The 27017-nt window shown below is 43.1% G+C and overlaps 1 protein-coding gene across 1 annotated transcript in view; it reads right to left on the bottom strand.

Annotated features, from left to right (window-relative positions):
• Positions 1-3687: 3687 nt before the first annotated feature.
• Positions 3688-27017, bottom strand: part of PRG4 (proteoglycan 4) — a 187449-nt gene continuing 164119 nt past the window's right edge. The window contains exons 16-20 of the mRNA XM_077277614.1: positions 22206-22342; positions 12568-12724; positions 5152-5340; positions 4369-4494; positions 3688-4169 (exon numbers count right to left, since the gene is read on the bottom strand). Coding sequence (XP_077133729.1) covers positions 4069-4169; positions 4369-4494; positions 5152-5340; positions 12568-12724; positions 22206-22342 — 710 coding nt within the window. The 3' untranslated portion in view covers positions 3688-4068. The remainder of the gene's footprint in view (positions 4170-4368; positions 4495-5151; positions 5341-12567; positions 12725-22205; positions 22343-27017) is intronic.

The raw sequence follows: 27017 nt of genomic DNA, 5'->3' as shown, positions 1-27017 counted from the left end.
CATCACCCGTTCCTTGACTAAATCTCTGTCTGCCAGGGTGCATTTCACCAGACACTTGGACGAGTAAGCATGGCCAAGGATGTTGCATCTCGCTGACTGGTCACTGGGTGATTCTGGTGGCTGTGGGGACAGGCGCTGCTCCACAAGTCTTGGAATCCCCAAAGCTTGCAGGGCAAACCTCTACATTTAACACTTCCTCCACTGCTTCTGCCTCCTCCTCTATCTCCTCTAGGGCCTCCACCTGCTCCCTCAACCTCTGCCTTAACGAGACACGCGTTCCAACAGTACAGAGCGAATCCCCACAATCTCCATACTGCTCAGCCAGGGCTCACCACAACCAGGCAGTATTAAAATTGATATGCCTCGGAGATCGCAATCATACATCAGGAGAGTTGTGGACAACTCTCCAGACTGAGTTTAATCAATGGCTGTCTCCGCTGAACCTGCATCCAGGGAAGGCCATGTCCGATAACGATGCAATCCTGGTGGCGGCCCTACGATGAGACAAGCTCACACATGTGCCTTGCATGGTTCACGTCCTTAATCTGGTGATACAGCGTTTTCTCTGTCACTATCCTGCCCTGGATGAGCTGCTCCAGAAAGCACGTAAACTGTGTGCTCATTTCCACCGTTCGCACCCCTCTGGTCATTGCTGTGCATCGATACAGAGGTCTTTGTCCTTGCCAGTTAACAGGTTGATATGCAATGAGCCGACACGGTGAAATTCCACTCTGCACATTTTTCAGCTACTGTTGCAGCAGAAATGGGCCCTGATGCAGTATGTCATGTTGTATAGCCTGGGTGAATGCAGTACAGACGTGGCACATATCACGTTTACAGAGTGGGCACAGATTAAGGACCTCTGCACCCTTCTGCACAGTTTTTAAATGACTACTAAGATGGTTAACGCTGACGCCGCCATCATCAGCATCACTATTCGGGTCATCTATATGCTGGAGCAGACTTTGAATAGCATGTTGGAGGAGATGGGGGTCCCAGAAGAAGAGGAGGAAGCAGAGGAGGATGCGGAAGGGATAACGTTGTCTGTAAGAACAAGACTGTCGTCACACAGGTTGGTGCCAAGGGAGGGTGGATTACTGCGACCAAAGGGAGCTGGTAATAACAGACAAACTGTTATCGAAGGTGCAAGATCCGAGGAACAGGTGGAGGAGGCAGAGGTGATGGGCGAGCAACTGTCAGATGAAGAGGATAATCTACCTCATAGTAGAACCCGACCTATGAATGCCTTCTTGCTGCACTATCTGCAACATGATCCCCGTATAGTTATGATTAGGGATAATGCTGACTACTGGGTTGCCACTCCCTTAGATCCGTGCTTTAAAACCAAATTTTGCCCAATGATTCCTGACCTGTAAAGGGACCAGCGAATGCTATAGTATCAAACACTCTTTTACACAACCTTAAGAGAGCTTTTCCCCAAGACAGAAGTGAAGCACACAGTTCACCTCACAGCTCTAGACTTCCAACCTTCGGCACGGCAATTGGTCAATGCCAAAACATTAGCAGCAGCAGCAGCAGTGGTGGAAGTGGAAGAAGCAATTTCTGTGAGTCCTTTGACAGTTTTTTGTAGACCAACTCGTTCACCAGCAAAACAGAGTCCAAGTATTACACGTGGTGAAGGAATGGAGAGGTTGGTGCAGGAATATCTAGAACTGAATATCAATACAATAAGGGAGGGTATTCCAAAATGGATGAGCGGCCTGAGCTTGCCTCACAAGTCTTGGAGGTTTTATCATGCCCGGCATTCAGCATTCTCTCAGAACGTGTCTGCTGGTGGTGTCCTGATGGATAAGTGCAGCCAACTGTCCCCTAAAAGTGTAGACCGCCTAACTTTCATCAAGATGAACAAGTCATGGATCTCCAAAGACTTTTGCACCCCAATCACAGACTGTACAGACTAGGTGATATTGCATCTCTTAGTGTGATGCATTAATGTCACGTGAATGCACTCTGTGATATCTTTAGTGTGGCTTCTGTGCCAGCTGTGGCTGCTGCTGATGATAACACAAATTTGTGGAAATGTTATGGTTGGTCTACATCTGCTGGGTTATCTGTAGTGGAAGACGTGTTGGTCAAAATTATACTATTTCTATTCTCGTGACAGTTCTCCTGCTTGGGTGTCCATCTGCTGTACTGAGTGTAGTAGAAGACTTGTCAGTCCCTATTATACTATTTCTACTCTCGTGAAATTTATGCCACTTTTGTGGTATAAGGCCCTCATTTGTTTAAATGTGAACACTCCTGGTAGGGTGTCCATCTGGTGGATTGAGTGTAGTGGAAGACCTATCTGTCCCTATTATAATATTTCTACTGTGAGTTTTGCTTTGTTTTTGTTTTTTTGCGCTTTTGCTGTGTTTTTATTGCTGCTTTTTTTTTATCTCTTGTGCATGTTGATAAAGTTTAGTGACCCAAAAAATAGCATGATTTATTTTCCCTAGGTTTTTGCACCAAAAACGCAGAAAACCTGATACCTGCGTTCTTTGCTGCATTTTTGCACTAAGGCTGGGTTCACATTGCGTTAATGGGTGATCGCTAACGGACAGCATTGCACGGCGAAAATGTCGCAATTAACGCCGTGCAACGGGTCCGTTAGTGCACCCATTGACAGCAATGTTAATTTCGCCAGCAGCGCATCACTAGCGCGTGCCCTTTTCGGCTTGCGCTAGTGATGTGCCGTTCTTCTGTGACGCGCCTCGGACGCTGCTTGCAGCGTCCGCGGCGCGCCCGAGGTCCGTTCCCCGCTCTCGCAGATCGGGGATCTGTGAGAGCGGGGACGTTAACGCGACCCCCAAACGCGATCCATAAAAATACATTGCGTTAGCGCAATCCGCTAGCGCTAGCGCTAAATGGATTGCCCTAACGCAATGTGAACCTAGCCTTACCTATTGTTTCCCATGGGTGAAAAAACACTGCAAATAAGTGGAAAAAACGCTGAAAAAAGTGACAAGCTGCAGTTTGCAAAAATAGAGTAGTTTTCCAAACCAGTCAAGAAAAAAAAAAAATGTGCGTGCATGAGAGTTCTGAAATCACATAGACTTTGCTTATACTGTGAAACGCAGCTTAAAATTTCTATGAAAAAAAAATGCAGCAAAAAAATGCAACGTGTGAACATAGCCTAAACCTTCCTTAGGTTTTCATTCACAGAAATATCACACTGTGATCTTAGGCACTGTAAGGGTATGTTTCCACTGTCAGGATGGCCGGCGGTATCGCCGCAGCGGCGAAGCCGCTCGGCGCTAAGCCCCGCCCCCTTTCTGGAACGCGATCATGCCGGATGTGTTAACTCTTCACATCCGGGATGATCGCTCTCTCCCATAGCGCCCTGTGATATGCCTTGCGGGGACGCTGCGTCCCCGCAAGGTGTACGGACATCCTGCGATCTGAAAAGACGCGCAGCATGTCCGGAGTCGCAGGGCCGCCGCGTGCGGGTTTCCACGCATAGTGGAGACGGGATTTCATCAAATCCCCTCCACTATGCTGGAACATCTGGACGCTGCTTTTTTGACGCTGCAGCTCTGCGCAGCGTCAAAAAAGCAGCGTTTCCTGACCGTGGAAACATACCCTAATAATAGCCCCAAACTTTGCAGGATTTCAGACACAGACTTTCTTGTGTTTACGAAAATCCTTTCAGTTTGATGTCAGAATAATACAATGAAAATGTCAGGTTTTATAAGGTTTAATCAATGCGTTATTTACTGCTAAAATGTTAGTGCGGAAAAGACTACAGCATGTTTAGGAATCTTTGTTTTACATGTGATATATAATCTGAAAACTGTTAGGACCTTAACATTACAATAATAAGATTTAATCACTTAAGAACAAGTTTGATTTCACCTCATTTTAAAAATCAGATTACAGTGATTGTATATCACGTAATTAAACAATAAATATTATTTCAAATGGTGTGGGTTGTTATACAGTTATTTTTTTGAAGTGGTAAAATAAATAATAATCTCATTTTCAGCATAGATAAGAATGGTGCATTGTTTTTAAGGTAAAAAGCGGAGTCCATTATTGATAATGTAGTTGTCTGTTATGGTAGTTTCCTCATTCTTTGCAGTTATACCAGTCCTTTGAGATATTCTGCTCAGAGCCAGGTTGGGGTTTCACTGCTGTTTTGCTTGACATATTAATGTTGTAGTATTTGTCTAAAAGTAAAAAAAAAATAACACATCATTATATGAGTACGTTTTAATGAAAAAACAACTAAAAGTAAAATGAACAAGCTATTATCCTTTGTATTAATAAGAAAGGTTTCCAGGGCTTTTTATTTATGCATCTGTCTTATTTATGAAGAGTAATATCTAATTATAATTATCAATAATAATGGAAATATGTCACAATCACCTTTATTGAAGACATAATAGTCAAAACCGTCCTTCTTCTTATAATTTGGCAATGATACAGCCGAGATGATGTTATTGGGAATACCTCTCCAGGTTAAACGTACAGTAGTTTGTTCATGAAGCATGCCTAAATATATACATGAAACAATGATAAGTCCTTGCACTAAATATAAAGAAGTAATGGTGTAATAGCCAAGTAATGCATGGCATAGGCGGTATTTACACATCACAGATTTGGTGAAATCTGAATGTGGCCATAAGATTTGGTCAGTCCCTCCCATTACTGGAGTGAACCTTCATACTGCTGTTTACACAATCAAGACTCTAAGGCTATGTGCACAAGTAGGAAATGTGGTGCAGAATTTTCTGCACTAAATCTGCACCTCCTGGCAGAATCCGCAGCTGCGTTTTTTATGCGTTTTTTTGCGCGGTTTTGATGTGTTTTTTGTGCGGTTTTTATGCAGTTTTTACGACTGCGGATTTCTATTAATGGAGGGGTGCAGAAACGCTGCAGAAACGCACAAAAGAAGTGACATGCACTTCTTTGATTTTTCTGGACCATGTGCACAGCTTTTTTTTGTTTACATTGATTTACATTGTACTGTAAATCACACTGCAGATCTGCAGCGTTTCTGCAGCAGAAAAAAACGCTGCAGATCTGCACTAAATCTGCATCGTGTGCACACAGCCTTAATGTAATACTAAAGAAGCAGTCAGAGGCATCACAATAGTTACCGTCCATTTATAGTGTCCTTTGTTGCTTATTACAATCTAAGCAAATTACCTAGAGGCTGCTGGACATTAGCGAAAGACCGATGTATCTGGATCCGATGTCTCACTACATCCCGTGGGAAACGATACTTTACAGTCTCAATGTTTTTAGAGTTAATGGGATATTGTACACTGGGACGCTTCTTCTTTGTGCATCTTTTGGCTTGTTGCTGCCGGAATGTGTACTTTTGCACAAAACCACCTATGAGACAATCATATTATTCATAGACTGTATTGTAAATCCATACAGTTGCACCAAACTCTGCTTTCCTCCTTTACAACAGCATCTTTGTAATGATGGATTTGGCATGTCTATCAGTCATAAGATCACTTGATTGTCTCATATACGACCCCTGGCAAAAATGATGTAATCACCAGCCTTGGAGGATGTTCATTCAGTTGTTTAATTTTGTATAAAAAAAAGCAGATCACAAACATGGCACAAAACTAAAGTCATTTCAAATGGCAAGCATAGGGTAAAAATTATGGAGTCACTCAATTATGAGGGAAATACCTGACATGCAGCCCCATATCATCAATGACTGTGGAAATTTGCATGTTCTTTTCAGACAGTCATCTTTATAAATCTCATTGGAATGGCACCAAACAAAAGTTCCAGCATCATCACCTTGCCCAATGCAGATTCGCGATTCATCACTGAATATGACTTCATCCAATCATCTTCAGTCCACGATTGCTTTTCCTTAGGCAATTGTAACCTTGTTTTTTTCTGTTTAGGTGTCAATGATGGCTTTCATTTAGCTTTCCTGTATGTAAATCCCATTTCCTTTAGGCGGTTTCTTACAGTTCGGTCACAGACGTTGACTCCAGTTTCCACCCATTCGTTCCTCATTTGTTTTGTTGTGCATTTCCTGTTTTGGAGACATATTGCTTTAAGTTTCCGGTCTTGACGCTGTGCTGTATGTTTGCCTTTAACAACCTTCCCATGTTGTTTGTAATTGATCCAGATTTTAGACACATCTGACTGAACAACCAACATCTTTTGCAACATTGTGTGATGATTTACGCTCTTTTAAGAGTTTGATAATCCTCTCCTTTGTTTCAATTGACATGTCTCGTGTTGGAGCCATGATTCATGTCAATCCACTTGGTGCAACAGCTCTCCAAAGTGTGATCACTCCTTTTTAGATGCAGACTAACAAGCAGATCTAATTTGATGCAGGTGTTAGTTTTGGGAATTAAAATTGACAGGGTAGTTCCATAATTTTTTCCCTCATAATTGAGTGACTCCATAATTTTTACCCTATGCTTGGTTAAAAAAAGGAACCATTACTGACTACCACATTTTTTGTTCTTGATTTCTTTTACTGTTTCTTAAAGCCAGAAAGTTTCCATTTGAAATGACTTTAGTTTTGTGCCATGTCTGTGATCTGCTTTTTTATACAAAATTAAACAAATGAATTAACATCCTCCAAGGCCGGTGATTCCATAATTTTTGACAGGGGTTGTAGTGTGAGATGTAAACTTTATAAATGTGAGATGACCTTGACGTGCATTAAAGAACAGTACTGGCTTCACTTAAAGAGCGTCTTTCATAAAAATATAGCTTTCTCTGTCTTTGAAGCTATTATTTAAAAATCATATGATTCTGCAATATGTTTGGGGGATTTTTTTCTGTGCCTTCTTTTTCATACATGCATATTTCACGTATGTGTTTGATCTGTGCTTTTCACAGATAGAACATGCACAGATTACAGTCTATGGTGCTTTTCACATGTTCTAAAACTGAGACATGTATGATTCATTCCCAAACACTCCAATGCAACACTATAGGTCCATAAAAATCATGGACAGCACAGAGATGCCATCTCTATGCCCTATGTGTGCTGACTATATGTAACTTTGCAATTGGCAAGAGAAGCTTTTCATTTTTTTGTATACAGGAAAATCACTTCTGAAACAATTATGGTAAAAACTGATGAACTGATCAAACACAGATCAAAAATAAATCAGAAACACAGGTGTTGTTTTTTTTTTTTTTAAATCCCTGATATCTGAATGAAGCCTGGGGCAGAATGGAGACATGGGGGCAGGTTTGAAGACACAGGGGCAGAATGGAGACAGGGGTCAGAATGGGAGACACAGGGCAGGATTGGAGACACAGGGAGCAGGATAGGAGGCACACGGGGCAGGATGGAGACACAGGGGGAAGGTTGGAGACATGGTACAGGATGGAGACAGATGGTGCAGGATCATGGGGTAGGATGGAGACAGATGGGCCAGGATGGAGACAGATGGGGCAGGATAATGGTCAAGATGGAGACATGGTGCAGGATCATGGGGCAGGATGGATATGATGGAGACAGATGGGGCGGGATCATGGGGCAGATGGGGCAGGATCATGGGCAGATGGGGCAGGATCATGGGACAGATGGGGCAGGATCACGAGACAGGATGGAGATAGATGGTGAAGGATCATGGGGCAAGATGGATACGATGGAGACACATGGGGCAGGATCCTGGGACAGATGGGCCAAGATCATGGGACAGATGGGGAAGGATCATGGGACAGATGGGGCAGGATGGGGACATCATATGAGGGCAGGATAGGAGAACATATGGCTAGAGCCAGGAATGAGACACACAAGGGCCAGGATGGGAGATATTATTACCATAGGGGCTAATTAAGGGATATTATTAGTGCAGTGATGTATTTATTATGAAGATGAAGGACTTCACCTAGAGATGCCACTGGTGAGTCAGTGTGTTACCTGTACACTGACACTATACACTGTATACTATATACAGCAGTCCTGTGTACAATATCACCAGTGATCACTGTATTACCTTTACATTATATACTATATGCAGAGTTCCTGTGTATAATGTCACCGGTGATCACTGTATTACCTGTGCACAGACACTGCATACTAAGCACAGATCTCCTGTGTATAATGGCACTTATGGTGATATTAGTCAGTGGCGTATCTATGGGGGGGCAGCCGGGGCATGTGCCCCGGGCGCAGCTGGCAGGGGGGCGCAGTCGGGCCACCTAATGCGGCGGTCCGCAGTGTCTCCCCGGCAGCTGCATTCTGCCACCCCCCTGGACTGGGAGTCAGCTGTTCTCTGTGCCGACTATCAAGCTGACAGCCGGCACAGAGAAGCTGCAGCGCGCTGGCTCCCAGTATTCAATTGTACTCGTATCTTAGACACGAGTACAATTGAAGATATGACTGCAGGGCAGCATCTAAACTGGAGTTGATTTCTTGAGGGGGAGGAGTCGATTGCAGGAAGCTGCTGGTGGAGAAGAGAAGCCAGAAATGAGGAGCTACAGCATGGAGCCGTGCGAGGAGAGGACCGAGGGGCTGCAGCATGGAGCCATGTGAGGAGAGGAGCTGCACCATGGTGGACCCAGGGTACAAGGGAATTTGGAAAGGGGCTGATGAGACGCTGTGTGGGGAATAGGGAGATGATGAGGGGCTATGTGGGGAATAGGGGAATGATGAGACGCTGTGTGGGGAATAGGGGGCTGATGAGACACTGTGGGGAATGGGGGGATAATGAGATGCTGTGTGGGGAATAGGGGGCTGATGAGACGCTGTGTGGGGAATAGGGGGATGATGAGACGCATGGTGGGGAATGAGGGGAATGATGAGGAGCTGTGTGGGGAATGGGGGGATTTATTGTGTGGGGAGATTTGGAGAGGAGATGGGGGGATTTAAGGACACAAAATGAAGAGCAAAGGGGGAGATGGGGGCATATATGAGGAAACAGTACAGGGGAATGGGTTGGCATGTATGAGGAAACAGTACTGGGGAATGAGGGCATGTATGAGGAAACATGTATGCGGGTGACTGCAGACTTCTGAATTCTCACAGTGCGCACTGCACGCTGTCAGGATTCTCTGGTGCTGGTGATTTACCTACATGCGGTCACATGCTGACTAGACATGTGTGGCCTCACTCAATGAAAATGAACTGAGCGAGGCCGGGCACGTCTAGTCGGAATGTGGTCAGAAGTATACAAATCACATGCTTGTGCTGACATGACTGTACACAGGCAAGGGAGAATCCTAAAAATGTGCAGCACATTAGTTGTGAGAATTCAGAAGCCTGCGATGTCAGGATTCAGCTCTGCAGGTTCCAGTAGTTGTCACATGGACACTTCACTCATATGCGACTTTCATACTTATGACCATAAGTATGTGACAACGAGCTTCTTTTCTGCTTCTATGTTTTTCACTGAACATTGAGAGCATTAGGGAGAGGAGCTCATGGGTACATGACTAAGTGTGAAAATCGAATGTGTCCTGGGGGGGCGCCAAAATGAATTCTTGCCCCGGGTGCCAGAAACCCTAGATACGCCTCTGATATTAGTATTGATCAGTATGGTAGTATTCAGTCACTATGTGGTGGTAATACGTTGTCCGGCCATGGTGTGGCGGTACTAGTTCCTTGTATGTGGTATTATTTGGTCACTATGTGGTGGTAATATGTGCTCTGGTCATGGTGTGGTGGTATTTTTTCCTTGTATGTGGTATTATTGGTCACTATATGGTAGTAATATGTGGTCTGGACATGGTGTGGTGGTATTTGTTCCTTGTATGTGATATTATTGGTCATTTTAAAAATTGAAAAAATCTATACCTAAATTGTATTGGATATTTTAACAAAAGTTTAATAGGTTAGAGTAGAGTAGGGCCCGACCTTGTTGTGGTGGCGGCTTAACCCTTTCGCGACATGCGCCGTACTAGTACGGCGCATGCCGTGTCTCCCCCTTTGATGTGGGCTCCGGCGCTGAGCCCACATCAAAGTCGCGACATGTCAGCTGTTTTCTACAGCTGACATGTGCGCGCAATAGCGGCGGGTGAAATCGCTATTCACCCGCCGCTATTAACCTGTTAAATGCCGCTGTCAAACGCAGACAGCGGCATTTAACTACCGCATCCGGCCGGGCGGCCGGAAATGACGTCATCGCCGACCCCCGTCACATGATCGGGGGTCGGCGATGTGTCAGGATGGTAACCATAGAGGTCCTTGAGACATCTATGGTTACTGATGCCGGCCTGCTGGGAGCGCCCCCCTGTGATGCTCACAGCACACCTGCATTTCAGCTACATAGGAGCGATCTGATGATCGCTGCCATGTAGCTGAGCCAATCGAGTTGTGCCAGCTTCTAGCCTCCCATGGAGGCTATTGAAGCATGGCACAGGTAAAAAAAAAATGTTTTTAAAAATATGAAAAAAATGTTTAAAACATAAAAGTTTAAATCACCCCCCTTTTGCCCCATCCTAAATAAAACAATAAAAAAAAATCAAACCAACACGTATTTGGTATCACCGCGTTCAGAATTGCCCGATCTATCAATAAAAAAAAGCATTAACCTGATCGCTAAACAGCGTAGCGAGAAAAAAATTCAAAACGCCAGAATTACGTTTTTTTGGTCGCCGCGACATTGCATTAAAATGCAATAACGGGCGATCAAAAGAACGTATCTGCACAAAAGTGATATTAAAAACGCCAGCTCGGCATGCAAAAAATAAGCCCTCACCCGACCCCAGATCATGAAAAATGGAGACGCTACGGGTATCGGAAAATGGCACTTTTTTTTTTTTTTTTTTTTTTAAGCAAAGTTTAGAATTTTTTTTCACCACTCGGATAAAAAATAACCTAGACATGTTAGGTGTCTATGAACTCGTAATGACCTGGAGAATCATACTGGCAGGTCACTTTTAGCATTTAGTGAACCTAGCAAAAAAGCCAAACAAAAAACAAGTGTGGGATTGCACTTTTTTTGCAATTTCACCGCACTTGGAATTTTTTTCCCGTTTTCTAGTAAAAGTCATGGTAAAACCAATGGTGTCATTCAAAAGTACAACTCGTCCCGCAAAAAATAAGCCCTCACATGGCCATATTGACGGAAAAATAAAAAAGTTATGGCTCTGGGAAGGAGGGGAGTGAAAAACGAAAACGCAAAAACGAAAAAGGGCCGCGACTTGAAGGGGTTAAAAAATCTTTTGACTGCCGACAGTTTGAGGGGTGGAGGCGGGGCTGGGGTGGAGCCTGGGAGGAAACCCATGGGGGCCCTGAAAATTTTGCCAGTATGGGGCCCCGAATTCCTAGTGACAGCCCTGGTTATGAAGCTACTTTCCTCCCCACTCATCACACTGGGCAGCGGATGCGTCGTAAGACTGCATCCGCTGCCCACGTTTGTGCTAAATTTAGCACAACGTCCATCGGTACATCGGGCCAACGGTTTGCGACTGCCCCGTACCGACGGATGTGTGAAAGTAGCCTTAGTGGAGGAGTGTCGGTACAGTAAATTTAGAAGAGTATGTCAAATATTTTTATTATAATGTATCAAAGGGGGAACAGTTCTCCTGTCCACAAGGAGAAATGATCCCCCTTAGGCTACTTTCACACTAGCGTCGTACGACGCACGTAGCAATGCGACGTTGCGATGTACCGACGCAAACTGTGATAGCGCCGCACAACGGTGGCAGCGGATGCAGTTTTTCCACGCATCCACTGCCTCATTGTGATGTGCGGGGAGGAGGGGGCGGAGTTCCGGCCGCGCATGCGCGGTCGAAAAAGACGGTCATGACGCACCAAAAAACATTACATGTAACGTTTTTTGGTGGCGACGGTCCGACGCAACACGACGCAACTGTCGCACGATGGTTGCGACGTGTGGCAATGTGTCGCACTGCGTCGCTAATGCAAGTCTATGGAGAAAAAACGCATCCTGCAAGCACTTTTGCAGGATGCGTTTTTTCTACAAAACGACGCATAGCGACGTGCAGTGCACGACACTAGTGTGAAAGTAGCCTTAGACACTCTTTCAGTGGCCTCTCACTTAACCAGATCAGATCTCTTGCTTTGCAATGATGATGAGAAACAACCCAAAAACTTGTCTGCAAATGGAGTGTCTGGTTCAGCTTTTTGTCATAAATAATGTGACAAGGCTTGTCAAAGGATCTATATTGACTTTTAGGATAGCTATCCAGATAAGATGGCACTAGAGTTCCTGTCCTCTTCCTCTTTGAAATGGCTGTTTGCATATTTAAATACCCAGAAGAGTATTGCATTATAAGTCTTCGTACACTGGCTTGGCTCTCTGCGCAAGGAGAAACCTCCCCACCCATTAGATCCCAGTCAGAGACCTTTCACCTAGCCAAATTATATCTCCTACTTTGCATTGATTAGGGAGAAATTCCCTGAAACACAACTGTAAATGGAGGTTCTGATTTAGTTTCATCCTAAGTCATGTGCAAAGGCTCATTGAAAGATCAATATTGATTTCCAGGATTGCTACCCCCAATCTGTGACACTAGTCATTGTCCTCTCTGAAGAGGATATTTGCGAGTTATAGTGTAGTAATATTTTTTTATGTATAGTAAATTTGTAATAGCTCTTGTTGTAATCTATCTGACCAGTGGGTTACACATGCAGTGTTATATTTTGCTCACCTGGTTTGAAAAAATAGACAGACTCTGGCCTTGTTCTGAATCCAGCGACGGGCAGTACAGCATTTACTTTACCTCGGAGTCCACCAAAACCCTTAATAATTTCTTTTGGATAGCCTTGGTCCATCATATCATTAGAAAAACGCCAATAACGAGAACCCTATAATGACAAAGGAACAAGAGGATAAATACAAAGTTTCTTCTTTTTTTATTGCACACTACTTTACAATGCTGAATACATGCCAGTACACATTTTTATTGTCCGCATGCTAAAGGTTGTGACACACATACAGTGGGGGAAATAAGTATTTGACCCCGTGCTGATTTTACAAGTTTGCCCAGTGACAAAGACATGAACAGTCTATAATTTTAAGGGTAGGTTAATTTTAACATTGAGAGATAGAATATCAAAAATAAAATCCAGAAAATCACATTGTATAAATTAAATAAATTTACTTGCATTTTGCAGTGGAAAATAAGTATTTGATCCCTCTGGCAAACAAGTCTTAATACTTGGTGGCAAAGGCCTTGTTGGCAAGCACAGCAGTCATACGTTTTCTGTAGTTGATGATGAGTGTTGCGCACATGTCTGGAGAAATTTTGGTCCACTGCTCTTTGCAGATCATCTCTAAATCATTAAGATTTTGAGGCTGTTGCTTGGCAACTCAGAGCTTCAACTTCCTCCATAAGTTTTCTATGGGACTAAGGTCAGAAGACTGGCTAGGCCACTCAATGACCTTAATATGCTTCTTTTTGAGCCACTTCTTTGTTGTCTTGGTTGTATGTTTGGACCCAGCCACGACCCATTTTTAATGTCCTGGCGGAGGGAAGGAGGCTGTCACTCAGGATTTTACGGTATATGGCTACATCCATTCTCAGATTGATGCAGTGAAGTAGTCCTGTGACCTTAGCAGAGAAACACCCCCAAAAACCTAATGTTTCCACCTCCATGCTTGACAATGGGGATGATGTTCTTTAAGTCATAGGCAGCATTTCTCTTCCTCCAAACACTGCGAGTTGAGTTAATGCCAAATCTGTCATCTGACCTCAGCACCTTCTCTCAATCATTCACAGAATCATCCAGGTGTTCATTGGCAAACTTCAGACTGGCCTGCACATGTGCCTTCTTGAGCAGGGGGACCTTGCTGGCACCGCAGGAATTTAAATATTTACGGCGTAATGTGTTACCAGTGGTTTTCTTGGTGACTGTGCTCCCAGCTGCCTTGAGATCATTAACAAGTTCTCCACTGTAGTTTTAAGCTGATCTATCACCTTCCTCATGATCAAGGATGCCCCACGAGGTGAGATGTAGCATGGTGCCTCAGGTCTATGTCGATTGACAGTCATTTTATATTTCTTCCATTGTCTTACTATTGCACCAACAGTTGTCTCCTTCTCACCCAGTGTCTTACTTATTGTTTTGTAGCCCAATCCAGCTTTGTGCAGGTCTATGATCTTGTCCCTAACATTCTTATAAAGCTTTTTGGTCTTGCCAATTTAATGCAGGTAACAAGTTGATTAGGAGTGTCTAACTGGTCTCTGGGCACCAGAACTCTTAATGGTTAGTAGGGGATTAAATACTTATTTCTCACTTCAAAATGCAAATGAATTTATATAATTTATACAATGTGATTTTCTGGATTTTATTTTTGATGTTCTATCTCTCAATGTTAAAATTAACCTACCCTTAAAATTATAGACTGTTCATGTCTTTGTCAGTGGGCAAACTTTCAAAATCAGCAAGGGATCAAATACTTTTTTACCCCACTGTATATATATTTTTTTTTCATTTATAGCTTCCAAGTTTCTAATAGAGCATAGAGAGGCCACAGTGTGATGTATGATTGGTAAGTGTCTACACTCTGGCAACCAAATTGATCTGTGGTCCCTTGTGCCTGAAAGGTAGGTGACTGCACATGTGCAATCTTTCTCTTACAATGTATAGGAAATATGGGTACTGTAGAATGCACACAGATATTTATTGTATACATACTCAGAACAGTTTGGGGATCATGTGTAGATTGTCATATAAATTGAGCCAAGACCTCAAGACATACAGGTGTGTGAAAAAGTCTTTGCCCTCTTCCTGATTCCCTATTCTTTTGCATGTTTATCACAGATCACCAAACAAATGTAAATATTAGATAAAGATAACACAAGTAAACACAAAATGCAGTTTTTAAATGAAGGTCTTTATTATTATTATTATGGGAAAAATAAATCCAAACCTACAAGGCCCTGTGTGAAAAAGTGATTTCCCTCCCCCCCCTTAGAACATAAATTATCTGTGGTTTATCACATCTTTGGGAAGCCAAGTTCAAATTCTGTTGCCACACCCATTTCTGATTACTGCCACACCTGTTCTCAATCAAGAAATCACTTAAATAGGATCTTCCTGAAAAAGTGAAGTAGGCCAAAAGAACCTCAAAAGCTATACTTTGTGCCACGATCCAAAGAAATTCTGGAACAAATGAGAAACAAAGTAATTGAGATCTATCAGTATGGAAAACATTATAAAGCCATTTCTAAAGCTTTGGGACTCCAACGAACCACAGTGAGAGCCATTATCCACAAATGGCAAAAACATGGACCAGTGATGAATCTTCCTAGGTGTGGCCAATCAAACAAAATTACCACAAGAGAAGAGCGACAACTTATCCAAGAGGTCACAAAAAAACACACAACATCCAAAGAACTGCAGGCCTCACTTGACTCTGTTAAGGTCAGTGTTCATGACTCCACCATAAAAAAGAGACTGGACAAAAATCGTCAACATGGCAGAGGTACAGGACGAAAACGACTACTAAACAATAAAGGTGCACACGTTGCGGAAAGGTGTGCAGATTTTTCTGCACTGATTTTGGTAAATCTGCAGGAAATCCGCACTGCGGATTTACTGCGGAATTACTGCGGATTTACCCCGGTTTTTGTGTGGATTCCATCTGCGGTTTTACACCTACGGATTTCTATTATGGAGCAGGTGTAAACCGCTGCAGAATCCACACGAAGAATTGACATGCTGCGGAATAAGCAATGCAGCGTTTCTGCGCATTTTTTTCTGCAGCATGTGCACTGCGGATTTTGTTTTCCATAGGTTTACACGGTACTGTAAACTAATGGAAAACTGCTGCGAATCCGCAGCTGCCAATCCGCTGCGGATTCGCAGCAAAATCCCCAGCGTGTGCACATACCCTTAGAACATAAAAGCTCATCTCATTTTTGCCAGAAAACATCTTGATGATTCCCAATACATTTGGGAGAATACTCTGTGGACTGACGAGACAAAAGTTTAACTTTTTGGAAGGTGTATGTTCCATTACATCTGGCATAGAATTAACACAGCATTTCAGAAAAGGAACATCATACCAAGTGTGAAATATGGTGGTGGTAGTGCGATGATCTGGAGCTGTTTTTCTGCTTCAGGACCTGGAAGACTTGCAGTAATAAATTAAACCATAAATTCTATCCATCATAAAATCCTGTAGGAGAATGTCTGTCCATCTGATCGTGACCTCAGGGCGAAGTGTAGTTGTGTTATGCAGCAGAACAATGATCCAAAACACACCAGCAAGTCTACCTCTGAATGGCTTAAGAAAAACAAAATTAAAGCTTTGGAGTGGCTAGTGAAAGTCCTGACCTTAATCTAATTGAGAAACCATGGCTTGACCTTAAAAACCCAATGTGGCTGATTTACAACAATTCTGAAAAGATGAGTTGCCAAAATTCTTTCAGAGCATTGTAAAAGACTCATTGCAGCTTGATTGCAGCTGTTGCTGCTAAGGGTGTCCCAACCAGTTATTAGTTATTACTGGATTACTTTTCCCTTAATAATAAAGACCTTCATTTAAAAATGCATTTTGTGTTTACTTGTGTTATCTATGCCTTATATCTAAATTTGTTTTAGTGTGACAAACATGCAAAAAAATAGAAAATCAGGAAGGAGGCAAACACTTTTTCACACAACTGTATTTGCTGTAAGAATAAACACTAAGCAAGCTATCGGCAATAACTATCCTTTATGGAGCAACAAAACAATTACCGTATATACTTGAGTATAAGCCGACCCCCCTAATTTTGCAACAAAAAACTGGGAAAACTTATTGACTCGGGTGGAAAATGCAACAGCTACCGGTATATGTCAAAAATAAAAATAGATACCAATAAAAGTAAAATTAATTGAGATATCAGTAGGTTAAGTGTTTTTGAATATCCATATTGAATCAGGAGCCCCATATAATGCTCTATGCAGTTCTTTATGGCCCCATAGATGCCCCATATAATGCTCCATGCAGTTATGGCCCCATAGATGCCCCATATAATGCTCCATGCAGTTATGGCCCCATAGATGCCCCATATAATGCACCATGCAGTTATGGCCCCATAGATGCCCCATATAATGCTCCATACAGTTATGGCCCCATATAATGCCCCATATAATGCTCCATGCAGTTATGGCCCCATAGATGCCCCATATAATGCTCCATGCAGTTAAGGCCCCATAGATGCCCCATATAATGCTCCATGCAGTTATGGCCCCATACATGCCCCATATAATGCTCCGTGCAGTTATGGCCCCATAAAATGCCCCATATAATGCTCTATACAGTTATGGCCCATATAATGCCCCATATAATGCTCCATGCAGTTATGGCCCCATAGATGCCCCATATAATGCGCCATGCAGTTATGGCCCCATAGATGCCCCATATAATGGTCCATGCAGTTATGGCCCCATATAATGCTCCATATATTGCTCCATACAGTTATGGCCCCATAGATGTCCCATATAATGCTCCATACAGTTATGGCCCCATAGATGCCCCATATAATGCTCCATACAGTTATGGCCCCATATAATGCTCCATACAGTTATGGCCCCATAGATGCCCCATATAATGCTCCATGCAGTTCTTTATGGCCCCATAGACGCTCCATACAGCATTGTGCCACATGTAATACTGCTTCTGCTGCAATAAAAAATAAATAAATCACATACTCACCTCTCGTCGCTGCCCGCTGCTCCTCAGTGTCCCGTCTCTCCACACTGACTGTTCAGGCAGAGGGTGGCGCGCACACTAATACGTCATCGCGCCCTCTAACCTGCACAGTCACTGCAAGAGGACGAGAAGACGGAGCGGTGCCCGGCGGATGGAACGTGGACAGGTGACTATGAAATACTCACCTGGTCCCGGCGCTCCTGACACTGTCCCTGCCTGTCCCATGGTACCGCAGCTTCTTCCTGTAATGAGCAGTCACCGGTACCGGCGTACCGCTCATTACAGTAATGAATATGCGTCTCTGCCCCTATGGGAGTGGAGTCCATATTCATTACTTTAATGAGCGGTACCACGTGACCGCTGAATAGAGGAAGAGCTGCAGCGAGGGAGACCATGGGACAGGCTTAGACAGCGTTAGGAGCGCCGGGACCAGGTGAGTATGCGACACTGCTCTTTCCCCCTCATCCGCCGACCCCACTGCCGACCATGACTCGAGTATAAACCGAGAGGGACACTTTCAGCCCCAAAATTTGGGCTGAAAATCTCGGCTTATACTCGAGTATATACGGTATATACTACCCCTTATAAAACACTGATATGATTGAATGAAATATTCCAGTTACAAAACTTTATTCATTTTATAGTGGAATGCTTTGGGAATAGTGATGGACGAACCCCTGGGTGATCGTGTTTGGACAGGTTCTGCCAAATATTTTAAAAAGTTTGGGTCAGGTACCAGAACAGTACCTGAACCTGAACTTGAACCCAGACCCCATTTAGATGAATGGGGGGCCTGAACATTCATTGGAAAACACTGTCCTTGATGTATGGTAAGATTATTACCATCAGTCAGAGCCCTGCGATTCCCACACTGTCAGATGACAGTGTGAGCCAGCAGCTGTGACCGGTGGTAAGAAGTTTACCTCCGGTCACAAAGGCGTCGGCTGATGAGAGAGGACTACTCCCATCAGCCTTCGCCTGCTGCCACTAATAACAGTGAGAGCAAGCATAGCTGATGGAAATATTCATCAGCAGGTGCCTGTGTTATAAATAAATTGAAAAAAAAATGATATGGGGTTTTTTCAAGTTTGATAACCAGCATGGCAAAACTGAAAGCTGTGGATTGCAACCATGAGCTGTCAGCTTTGTCATGGCTGGTTATGAAGAATAGAGAGGTCCCCACACCGTTTTTTAAGTTATTTAAATAAATAATAAAATAAAAACATTGTGGGTCCCCTCCATTTTTGACAACCAGCCAAGCTAAAGCAGACAGCTAAGTCAATGATGCTGCACTCATAGCAGCACATTCTCCTGTGGATTTCACCCTGGACAGTCACATCTTGGCACCATCCAGGTTGAAAACCACAGAAGAATGAGCTGCTGCAAGCAGCAGCGTCAGTGACTAGAGGTAATGTCATCGAGGATACCACAGGTCACTGAGGCTGTGTTACTAGCTCACTTGATTGTGAGCCAGGCCAATGAAGTGTGATGACCTCAGTGAAATCACCACTTGCACAGTGAGAAAAAGTCTCATGGTGCAGTACTTAGCTTAGTGAGTTCTCCGCAGTTCACCATGACAAATTGTTACCGTGGTTTTCAGTCTGGATGATCGCACTTGCACCGTCCATGTTGAAAACCAATTATTGCAGATATCGATTATGGCATGGGACAGTATGTCGGACAGGTGAGGAATATTGTTGTTTTTTATTTTTTTCTACAGGAGATCAGGGCTTCAATAGAATGGGCATTAGGTGAGTATATTTGCTGTTTATTATTTGTTTTTTCTTTTTACAGGGGACCAGGGCTTCAATGGAATAGGCGTAAGGTGAGTATAACTGTGTTTGTTATTTTACAATTGTTATTGACAATATGACTATGGCATTAGTAATGGAGAGGCGTCCATAAGACACCTGTCCATTACTAACTTCTGGGCTTGATGTCACTTGAAAATACAAAGGTGACATCAACCCCACAAATATGAACTCCACTTGCCACCACCACCACAAGGCAAGTGGGAAGAGCTGGGCAAAGTGCCAAAATTGCTGCATCTAATAGATGCACCTTTTCTGGAGCAGCTGTGGGCTGCTATTTTTAGGCTGGCAGGGGCTCCTTATCAACCTTAGAATACCATCCCCCAGCTGTCTGCTTTAGCTGAGCTGGTTGTAAATTATAGGGGAGTCCTATGCTGTTTTTTAACATTATTTCTTTAAATAATTTTTAAAAATGGCATGGGGACCCTCTATTCTTGATAACCAGGCATGATAAAGCTGACAGTTGAGGGCTGCAGGCCGCAGCTATCAGTTTTGGCATGCTGGTTATCAAAAATTGAAAGACCCCATGTCATTTAAAAAAAAAATATTTATAGGCCCCGGCTGATGAGTGCCCCCTGTTATTAGAAGCAACAGGTGTAGACTCGGGGCTCCCCATCCACGCCTGTCTGGTAGGTTGGCACTGTTATCATTACTTTACTTATGTTCTTTCCCCTTCATTTATTTGGACACGTATATATCTCCATGTTAGCGGTTATAGCTGGTGGTTGTGGATTCTGCATAGAATTTGGCTGAATTGACTATGGCTCTTGTCAGCATATTGTATTGATTTGATTTATCTACCTGTATTGCACTTGCACATTTTTTTGAGCCACGGTTTAGCCTTAAAATTGTACTATCCACTATTGCCCCATTAGCTCTCCCTACATATGATCTACAGTATTTGAGGGATTTTTCTTGCTACTTTGTATTTCAACCTCTCCGGACATGGCACTTAGGTGTCATTATCCCTGTCATACCAATTTCTGCATGTATTTTAATGATCATCCTTGCTTGAATTATTTATTATTAAATGACTATATTTAATTAAATCTTGCTCTGAGATTCACTTCTTGTTTCGGTAGACTGATGGGAGTAGTAATCTCTCATCAGCCGACTCCTCTGTGACCAGAAGTAAACGTTTCAATGACCTGACTGCCAATCAGAACCGCCGGTGTTTCTCATGCTGTCATGCAGATGAGAGCGTGGGAAATACGTGATGTTCAGGTGCCAAAACCGAACAGTAACATGGACTTCCTTGAGAAGTTCGTGTTCAGGATCCATGCCGAACAGTAGGTTTTCATTATGAGCCCCGAACTTTACTGTTCGGGTTCGCCCATCACTAGTTAATGGACAATAAAACAAAATGGAAAATCAAATTACAGGCTGATCCAACTTCAGTGGAAATGCCTCAAGACAAGAAATTATGCTCTGTAATGTTTATGGCCTCCACGTGCCCGTATGACCTCCCTACAATGCCTGGGCATGATCATGATGAAGTGGCAGATGTACTCCTGAGGGATCTCCTCCCAGACCTGTATTAAAGCATCAGCCACCTCCTAGACAGTCTGTGGTGCAATTTGGAGTTGGTGGATGGAACAAGACATGATTTCCCAGATGTGATTGATTGGATTCAGGTATGGGAAATGGGCAGGCCAGTCCATAGCATCAATGCCTTCATCATGAAGGAACTGCTGACATACTTCAGCCACATGAGGCCTAGCATTGTCATGCATCAGAAGGAACCCAGGACCCTGTGCACCTGTGTATGGTCTCACAATACTGAGGATCTCATCCCGGTACCTAATGGCAGGGAGGGTACTTTTGGCTAGCACATGGAGTGCTGTGTGAACCTCCAAAGAAATGCCACCCCACACCATTGCTAACTCACTGCTAAACCGGTTATGATGGAGGATGTTGCAGGCAGCAAAATTTTCTACACAGTGTCTCTGTCATGTCTGTCACATGCTCAATGTGAACCTGTTCTCTTCTGTGAAGAGCACAGGGCACCAATGTCGAATCTGCAAATCTTGGTGTTCTCTGGCAAATGCTAATCACCATGCACAATGTTGGACTGTAAGCACAACACCCACTTGTGGATGTCGATCCCTCATACCACCCTCATGGAGTCTGTTTCTGACAGTTTGAGCAGACACATGGATGTTAGTGACCTGTTAGAGGTAATTTTTCAGGGCTCAGGCACTTCTCCTCATTTTGCTCCCTGCACAAAAGAGAAGGTAGAGGTCCTGCTGTTGGGTGGTTGCCCTCCTATGGCCCCCTCCATGTCTCCTGGTGTACTGGCCTGTCTCCTGGCATCTGCTCCATGCTCTGGGCACTGTGATGATAGACACAGCTATCCTTCTTGCCACAGCATGCATGGATGTGCCATTCCTAGTTGAGCTGCACTACCTGAGCAACTTCTGTGGGTTGTAGAAACCGCCTCATGCTGCTGTACCTCTAGGAATGAGAGCAATGACAATATGTAAAAGTGACCAAAACAACAGCCAAAAAGAATGAGAACAGAGAAATGGTCTGTGGTCACCACCTGCACAACTATCCACTAGGTTGTCTTGCTAATTGCCTATAATTTCTACCTGTTGTATGTTCCATTTGCACAACAGAAGGAGAAATTGATTCACAATCAGTGTTGCTTCATAACTGGACAAGTTGATGTCACCAAAGTGTGATTTACTTACAGTTACATTGTGTTAAGTGTCCCCCTTTTTTGTGCAGTGTATATTAGAGCAGTACTAGATTGTACACTCTGAGCATACTGTATAGCCAATGACATCAGACCACTCATATCTTTTAAAGTGCATATTTCACAATTTCATACCTTGAAAAAGAAGGTCTTGCCACCACAATTACATCTAGTAAATACTGTGTCAATTGGTGATGGAACACCCCATACTTCAGTAATTTTGCGAGGACATCCCATCACACCTCCTTTATTTAATGTCCAAAAGTAGTGACCTAAAATTCCCCAACATTTTAGGAAAAAGAAATGATTAGCACGCAAAATTAGGTTAAGCTGGAAAACTACTTCTATCTGAATATAAAGTGCATATGCAAATAACAAATAACACACATAGTCTTGTCTAATGACCAATTTGTGAAATCTTTATAACATTTATTAGTTTTCTAAGAGACACAAACTTGCAAATGTTCAATATGAAGACATTGATTCACTAGCACATTAGAACCTCCTGTCTAAAATTGTATAGGACCCCCTTGCCACCAAAACAGCTCTGAACCACTGAGGTATGGACTCCACAAGAGCTTTAATGGTATTTTGTGATATCATGCAACAAAACCTTCTAAGGGGTTGCCTACCCCTAAATATATTTTACAGGTATGGTCCAGCCTAGCGTAAAAAAAAAACCAAAAAAAAATATTCATCTCTTCGATTGCTGCTGTTTCTCTTATAATACATCTGTGGTCCTTCAGCAATATCCATGCTACCTCTCCTAGTCAGGATGGGCATGTAAGCGCTCCAGCCAAGTACTGCCTGCAGAGGTTACATGCTAATCACTAAGTGTATGGCTACGTTAGGATGTACAGAAACCAGCTCTATACATTCTGTATGTAGACTGGTGTGCAACCTGAAAAACTTTAAAAGAGGTTTGTTGAAAATCAGAAAGATGAGTGAGTTTTTTTGCATTATTATTTTGCAGCATGCTGGGCAGTATCTATACTTTAAAACCTGTGATTGGCAAAGTACAAGTTCAGAGCACACCTTGAACTTACTGCCATTTAAGGATTCTGTCAAAAAAGTTTACTGGGACTGTAGCAAGGTTCAAGTAGGCTAGCACGTATAAAAGTAACATCCGCATTGATGCTAAGATGTTCCTGTAGAACACCAATAAAGGCCAGTCTTACACGTCCAGATAATTCCGGTACCGGAAAAATCGGTACCGGAGTTATCCGTGTCTGTGTGTCTGTGAGCTCACGTGGCACATCAGTGTGGCACACGTGCGGCAGCCGTGTGCCGCCCATGTGCCGACTGGGTACCACACGGACCATGCAGGAGACAGCGCTACAGTAAGCGCTGTCCCCTGCTTTGGGTGCTGAAGCCGCCATTCATCCCTTCTCTCCAGCAGCATTCGCTGGAGAGAAGGAATGAAAAATCATTGTTTTTTTTATTTTTTTTGCGGTTGATATTTACAGTAGTGAATATGCGGCTCCACCCCTATGGGAGGTGGAGCCGCATATTCATGACTGTAATCGGCGGCCCCACGTGACCGCATACAGTAGAAGGTGTGGCCAGGACAGGAAGCAGCGACAGCCAACGAGGGAGCCGGATGAGCATTTTCAGAACAGCGGGGGGGCGCACAGGGGGTGGGGACATGGAGCTTTATTTTAAACACGAAATACCACTAAAAAATGGATTATTCATATCTTCTTTACAGCAAACGCTGCTGCACAGAAGATATGAATCGCGGCTTCAGCACGATGCAGGGGACAGCGCTAAACTTTAGCACTGTCTCTCCTGCACAGTCCGTGTGGTACCCAGGCGGCACACGGCTTCCGCACGTGTGCCACACGGATGGCCTACGTGAGCTCACGGACACGGATAACTCCGGTACCGATTTTTTACGGTACCGGAATTATCTGGACGTGTGAGACTGGCCTAATGGCTGTGTCACCATGCAGGGACATGATCTGATCATAGCACAGCTCCTGGGAAGGGGAGAATGCAAAAGAGAGTGTACAGACAGGACAGCACGGGATCACAGATGATTCTTTCTTTGAAGTAAAACTTTTTAAAAACATGCAGGGAAATGTTTTACCTCACAAAAAGAACCAGCTGTGAACCCCTTCTGTACTGTGTGTATCCTCTCTTTTGCTTCCTCCCCTGCCCAGGAGCTGTGGCATGATCAGACCATCTCCCTGTACGGTCAGACACAGCCATTACACAGTACACAGGAGGGACACATTTATAAGATTATCTCAGCACAGGAGCATTTTTTTTAATTATATCAAATTATTATTCCAAGATGTATTGATTAACTTTCCAACATTAGGTGTAATAGTACGCCAATGTTGGACTTCCGCCTTTTGATGTGGGACCCAGCGGTGAGCCCACATCTTTTCCTGCACATGCCAGCTGTTTTGAAGAGCTGACATGTGCCTCTAATAGCCGCAGGTGGAATCGCGATCCACCCAAAGCTGTTAAATGCCACCGATGGGTTGTCATGACAACCAGAGGTCTCCTGCAGACCTCTATGGTTGTCACTGCAGGATTGCTATGAGCACCGCCCGGTGGTCGGCGTTCATAGAAAGTGATCAATTCTGTTACATACAAGCGATCTGATCATCGCCTGTATGTAGCAGGGCCGATCGGATTATGGCAGCTTCTAGTCTCCCATGGAGACTATTGAAGCATGCCAAAAGTAAAAAAAATAAGTTTTTAAAAATATAAAAAATAATATATATAAAAAAGTTCAAATCACCCCCCTTTCGCGCCATTCAAAATAAAACAATAAAAAAAATCAAACATACACATATTTGGCATTGCCACATTCAGAATCGCCAGATCTATCAATATAATTTTTTTTTACCTGATTACTAAATGGCGTAATGAAAAAAAAGTCAAAATGCCAGAATTACTTTTTTTGGTCGCCGCAACATTGCATTAAAATGCAATAACGGGCAATCAAAAGATTGTTTCTGCACCAAAATGATATCATTAAAAGTGTCAGCTCGGCTCGCAAAAAATAAGCCCTTGCCCAACCCGAGATCACAAAAAATAGAGACGCTACTGGTATCAGAATATGATGCAATTTTTTTTTTTTTTTTTACAAATTTTGGATTTTTTTTTAACCACTTAAATAAAAAAGAACCTAGACATGCTTGGTGTCTGTGAACTCGTAATGATCTGTAGAATCATAATAGCAGCTCAGATTTAGCATTTAGTGAACATGGTAAAAAAAACAAAAAACAACTGTGGGATTGCACTTTTTTGCAATTTCACTTGGAATTTTTCTCAAGGTGATCTGCTGTGAAGACACTGAGCTTGAACTGCAGTGACCTCATTACTGTCTTTTTCACATGGTGCTGAGGTCACAGCAGCTCAGCCCTGCTGGGAACGCAGCCTCAGTGACTGGAGGTAACCTTGATGACATCATCGCTAGTCACTGATGCTGCACTCACAGCAGATCATTCACCAGTGGTACTCAGCCTGGACGGTCACATCTTGGCACTGTCCAGGTTGAAAACTATTAACCCCTGTATGACCAGAGGTATTTTCGTTTTTTCTTCCCAGAGCCATAAATGTTATATTTTTCCGTTAACATGGCTATGTCAGGGGCTTGTTTTTTTGCGGGACGAGCTGTACTTTTGAATGACACTATTGGTTATAACATATCATGTACTGGAAAACGGGAAAACATTCCAAATGTATTGAAATTGCAAAAAAAGTGCAATCCCACAGTTGTTTTTCATTTTGCTTTTTAACTAGGTTCACTAAATGCTAGATCTGACCAGCTACTATGATTCTCCAGGTCATTACGAGTTCATAAAAAAAAAAAAAAAAAAAAAAAAACCACGATGAAGGGGGTGCTCACTTTTTGATTGTGAGGTGCTCAGGAGAAAACAATCATATGCAAGAAAAAAACTCCGGCACACTCTTTCAAAGATTCTGACAGTTTATTATAAATTTTCAACAAAAATGTGGTTTCCAAGAATTAATCAAGTTTACTTGTCCCTTTGTTGGTGCGCAGAACAGGATATGGAAATCCACTTAATACATGTCACGCTGGAGTGAGGTATCCATACGGAAGACCGGGGAAATGTGACCGCCGTGCGTAATCTCTTGAAAAAGGCTTGTTAGCCGAAACGTTGAGAAAAAGAAATTATATGTGCCCATGTTCAGAGAAACTTGATTAATTCTTGGAAACCACATTTTTGTTGAAAATTTATAATAAACTGTCAGAATCTTTGAAAGAGTGTGCCGGAGTTTTTTTCTTGCATTACGAGTTCATAGACACCAAACATATCTGGTTTCTTTCTTACCTAAGTTGTGAAAAAAATTGAAAACTTTGTTAAAAAAAAAAAAATTGCGCCATTTTCTAATATTTTTAAAAACATTTTTTTTTACTTATGACATGCTTCAATAGTGTCTATGGGAGATTAGAAGCTGCCATAACCCGATCGGCTCTGCTACATACAGGCGATGATCAGATCGCCTATATGTAGCAGAATTACTCAGTTGCTATGAGCAACGACCACTGGCATTGATAACCATAGAGGTCTTCAAGAGACCTCTGGTTGTCATGCCAACCCATCGGTGAACAAATGGATCAGCTATTCCGTGCACATGTCAGCTGCTCAAAACACTCACCGCCTGAGCCCGCATCAAAGGGAGGGTTTCCGACATTGGTGTACTATTACGCCCGATGTCAGAAAGGGGTTAATCCCCAGATGTGGATTACGGCGTGGGACCGAACGACGGAGAGATGAGGGATATTGTTGTTTTTTTATTTTAGAATTATTAAAGGAGAACGAGGGATTCACTGGAATTAGGCTTTAGGTGAGTATAACTGTGTTTGTTATTTTTAAATAAAAATGGAAAAGTAAGTTTTGTTTTATTTCTAATCAAGGACTTTATTCTTGCTGTGTTTTTATTTACCATATACTTACCATATAA

The sequence above is a fragment of the Ranitomeya variabilis genome, chromosome 8 (assembly GCF_051348905.1).
Source record: "Ranitomeya variabilis isolate aRanVar5 chromosome 8, aRanVar5.hap1, whole genome shotgun sequence".
Taxonomy (NCBI): domain Eukaryota; kingdom Metazoa; phylum Chordata; class Amphibia; order Anura; family Dendrobatidae; genus Ranitomeya; species Ranitomeya variabilis.
The sequence above is the reverse complement of the archived record's forward strand: the minus strand, read 5'-3'. Positions and strand labels throughout refer to the sequence as shown.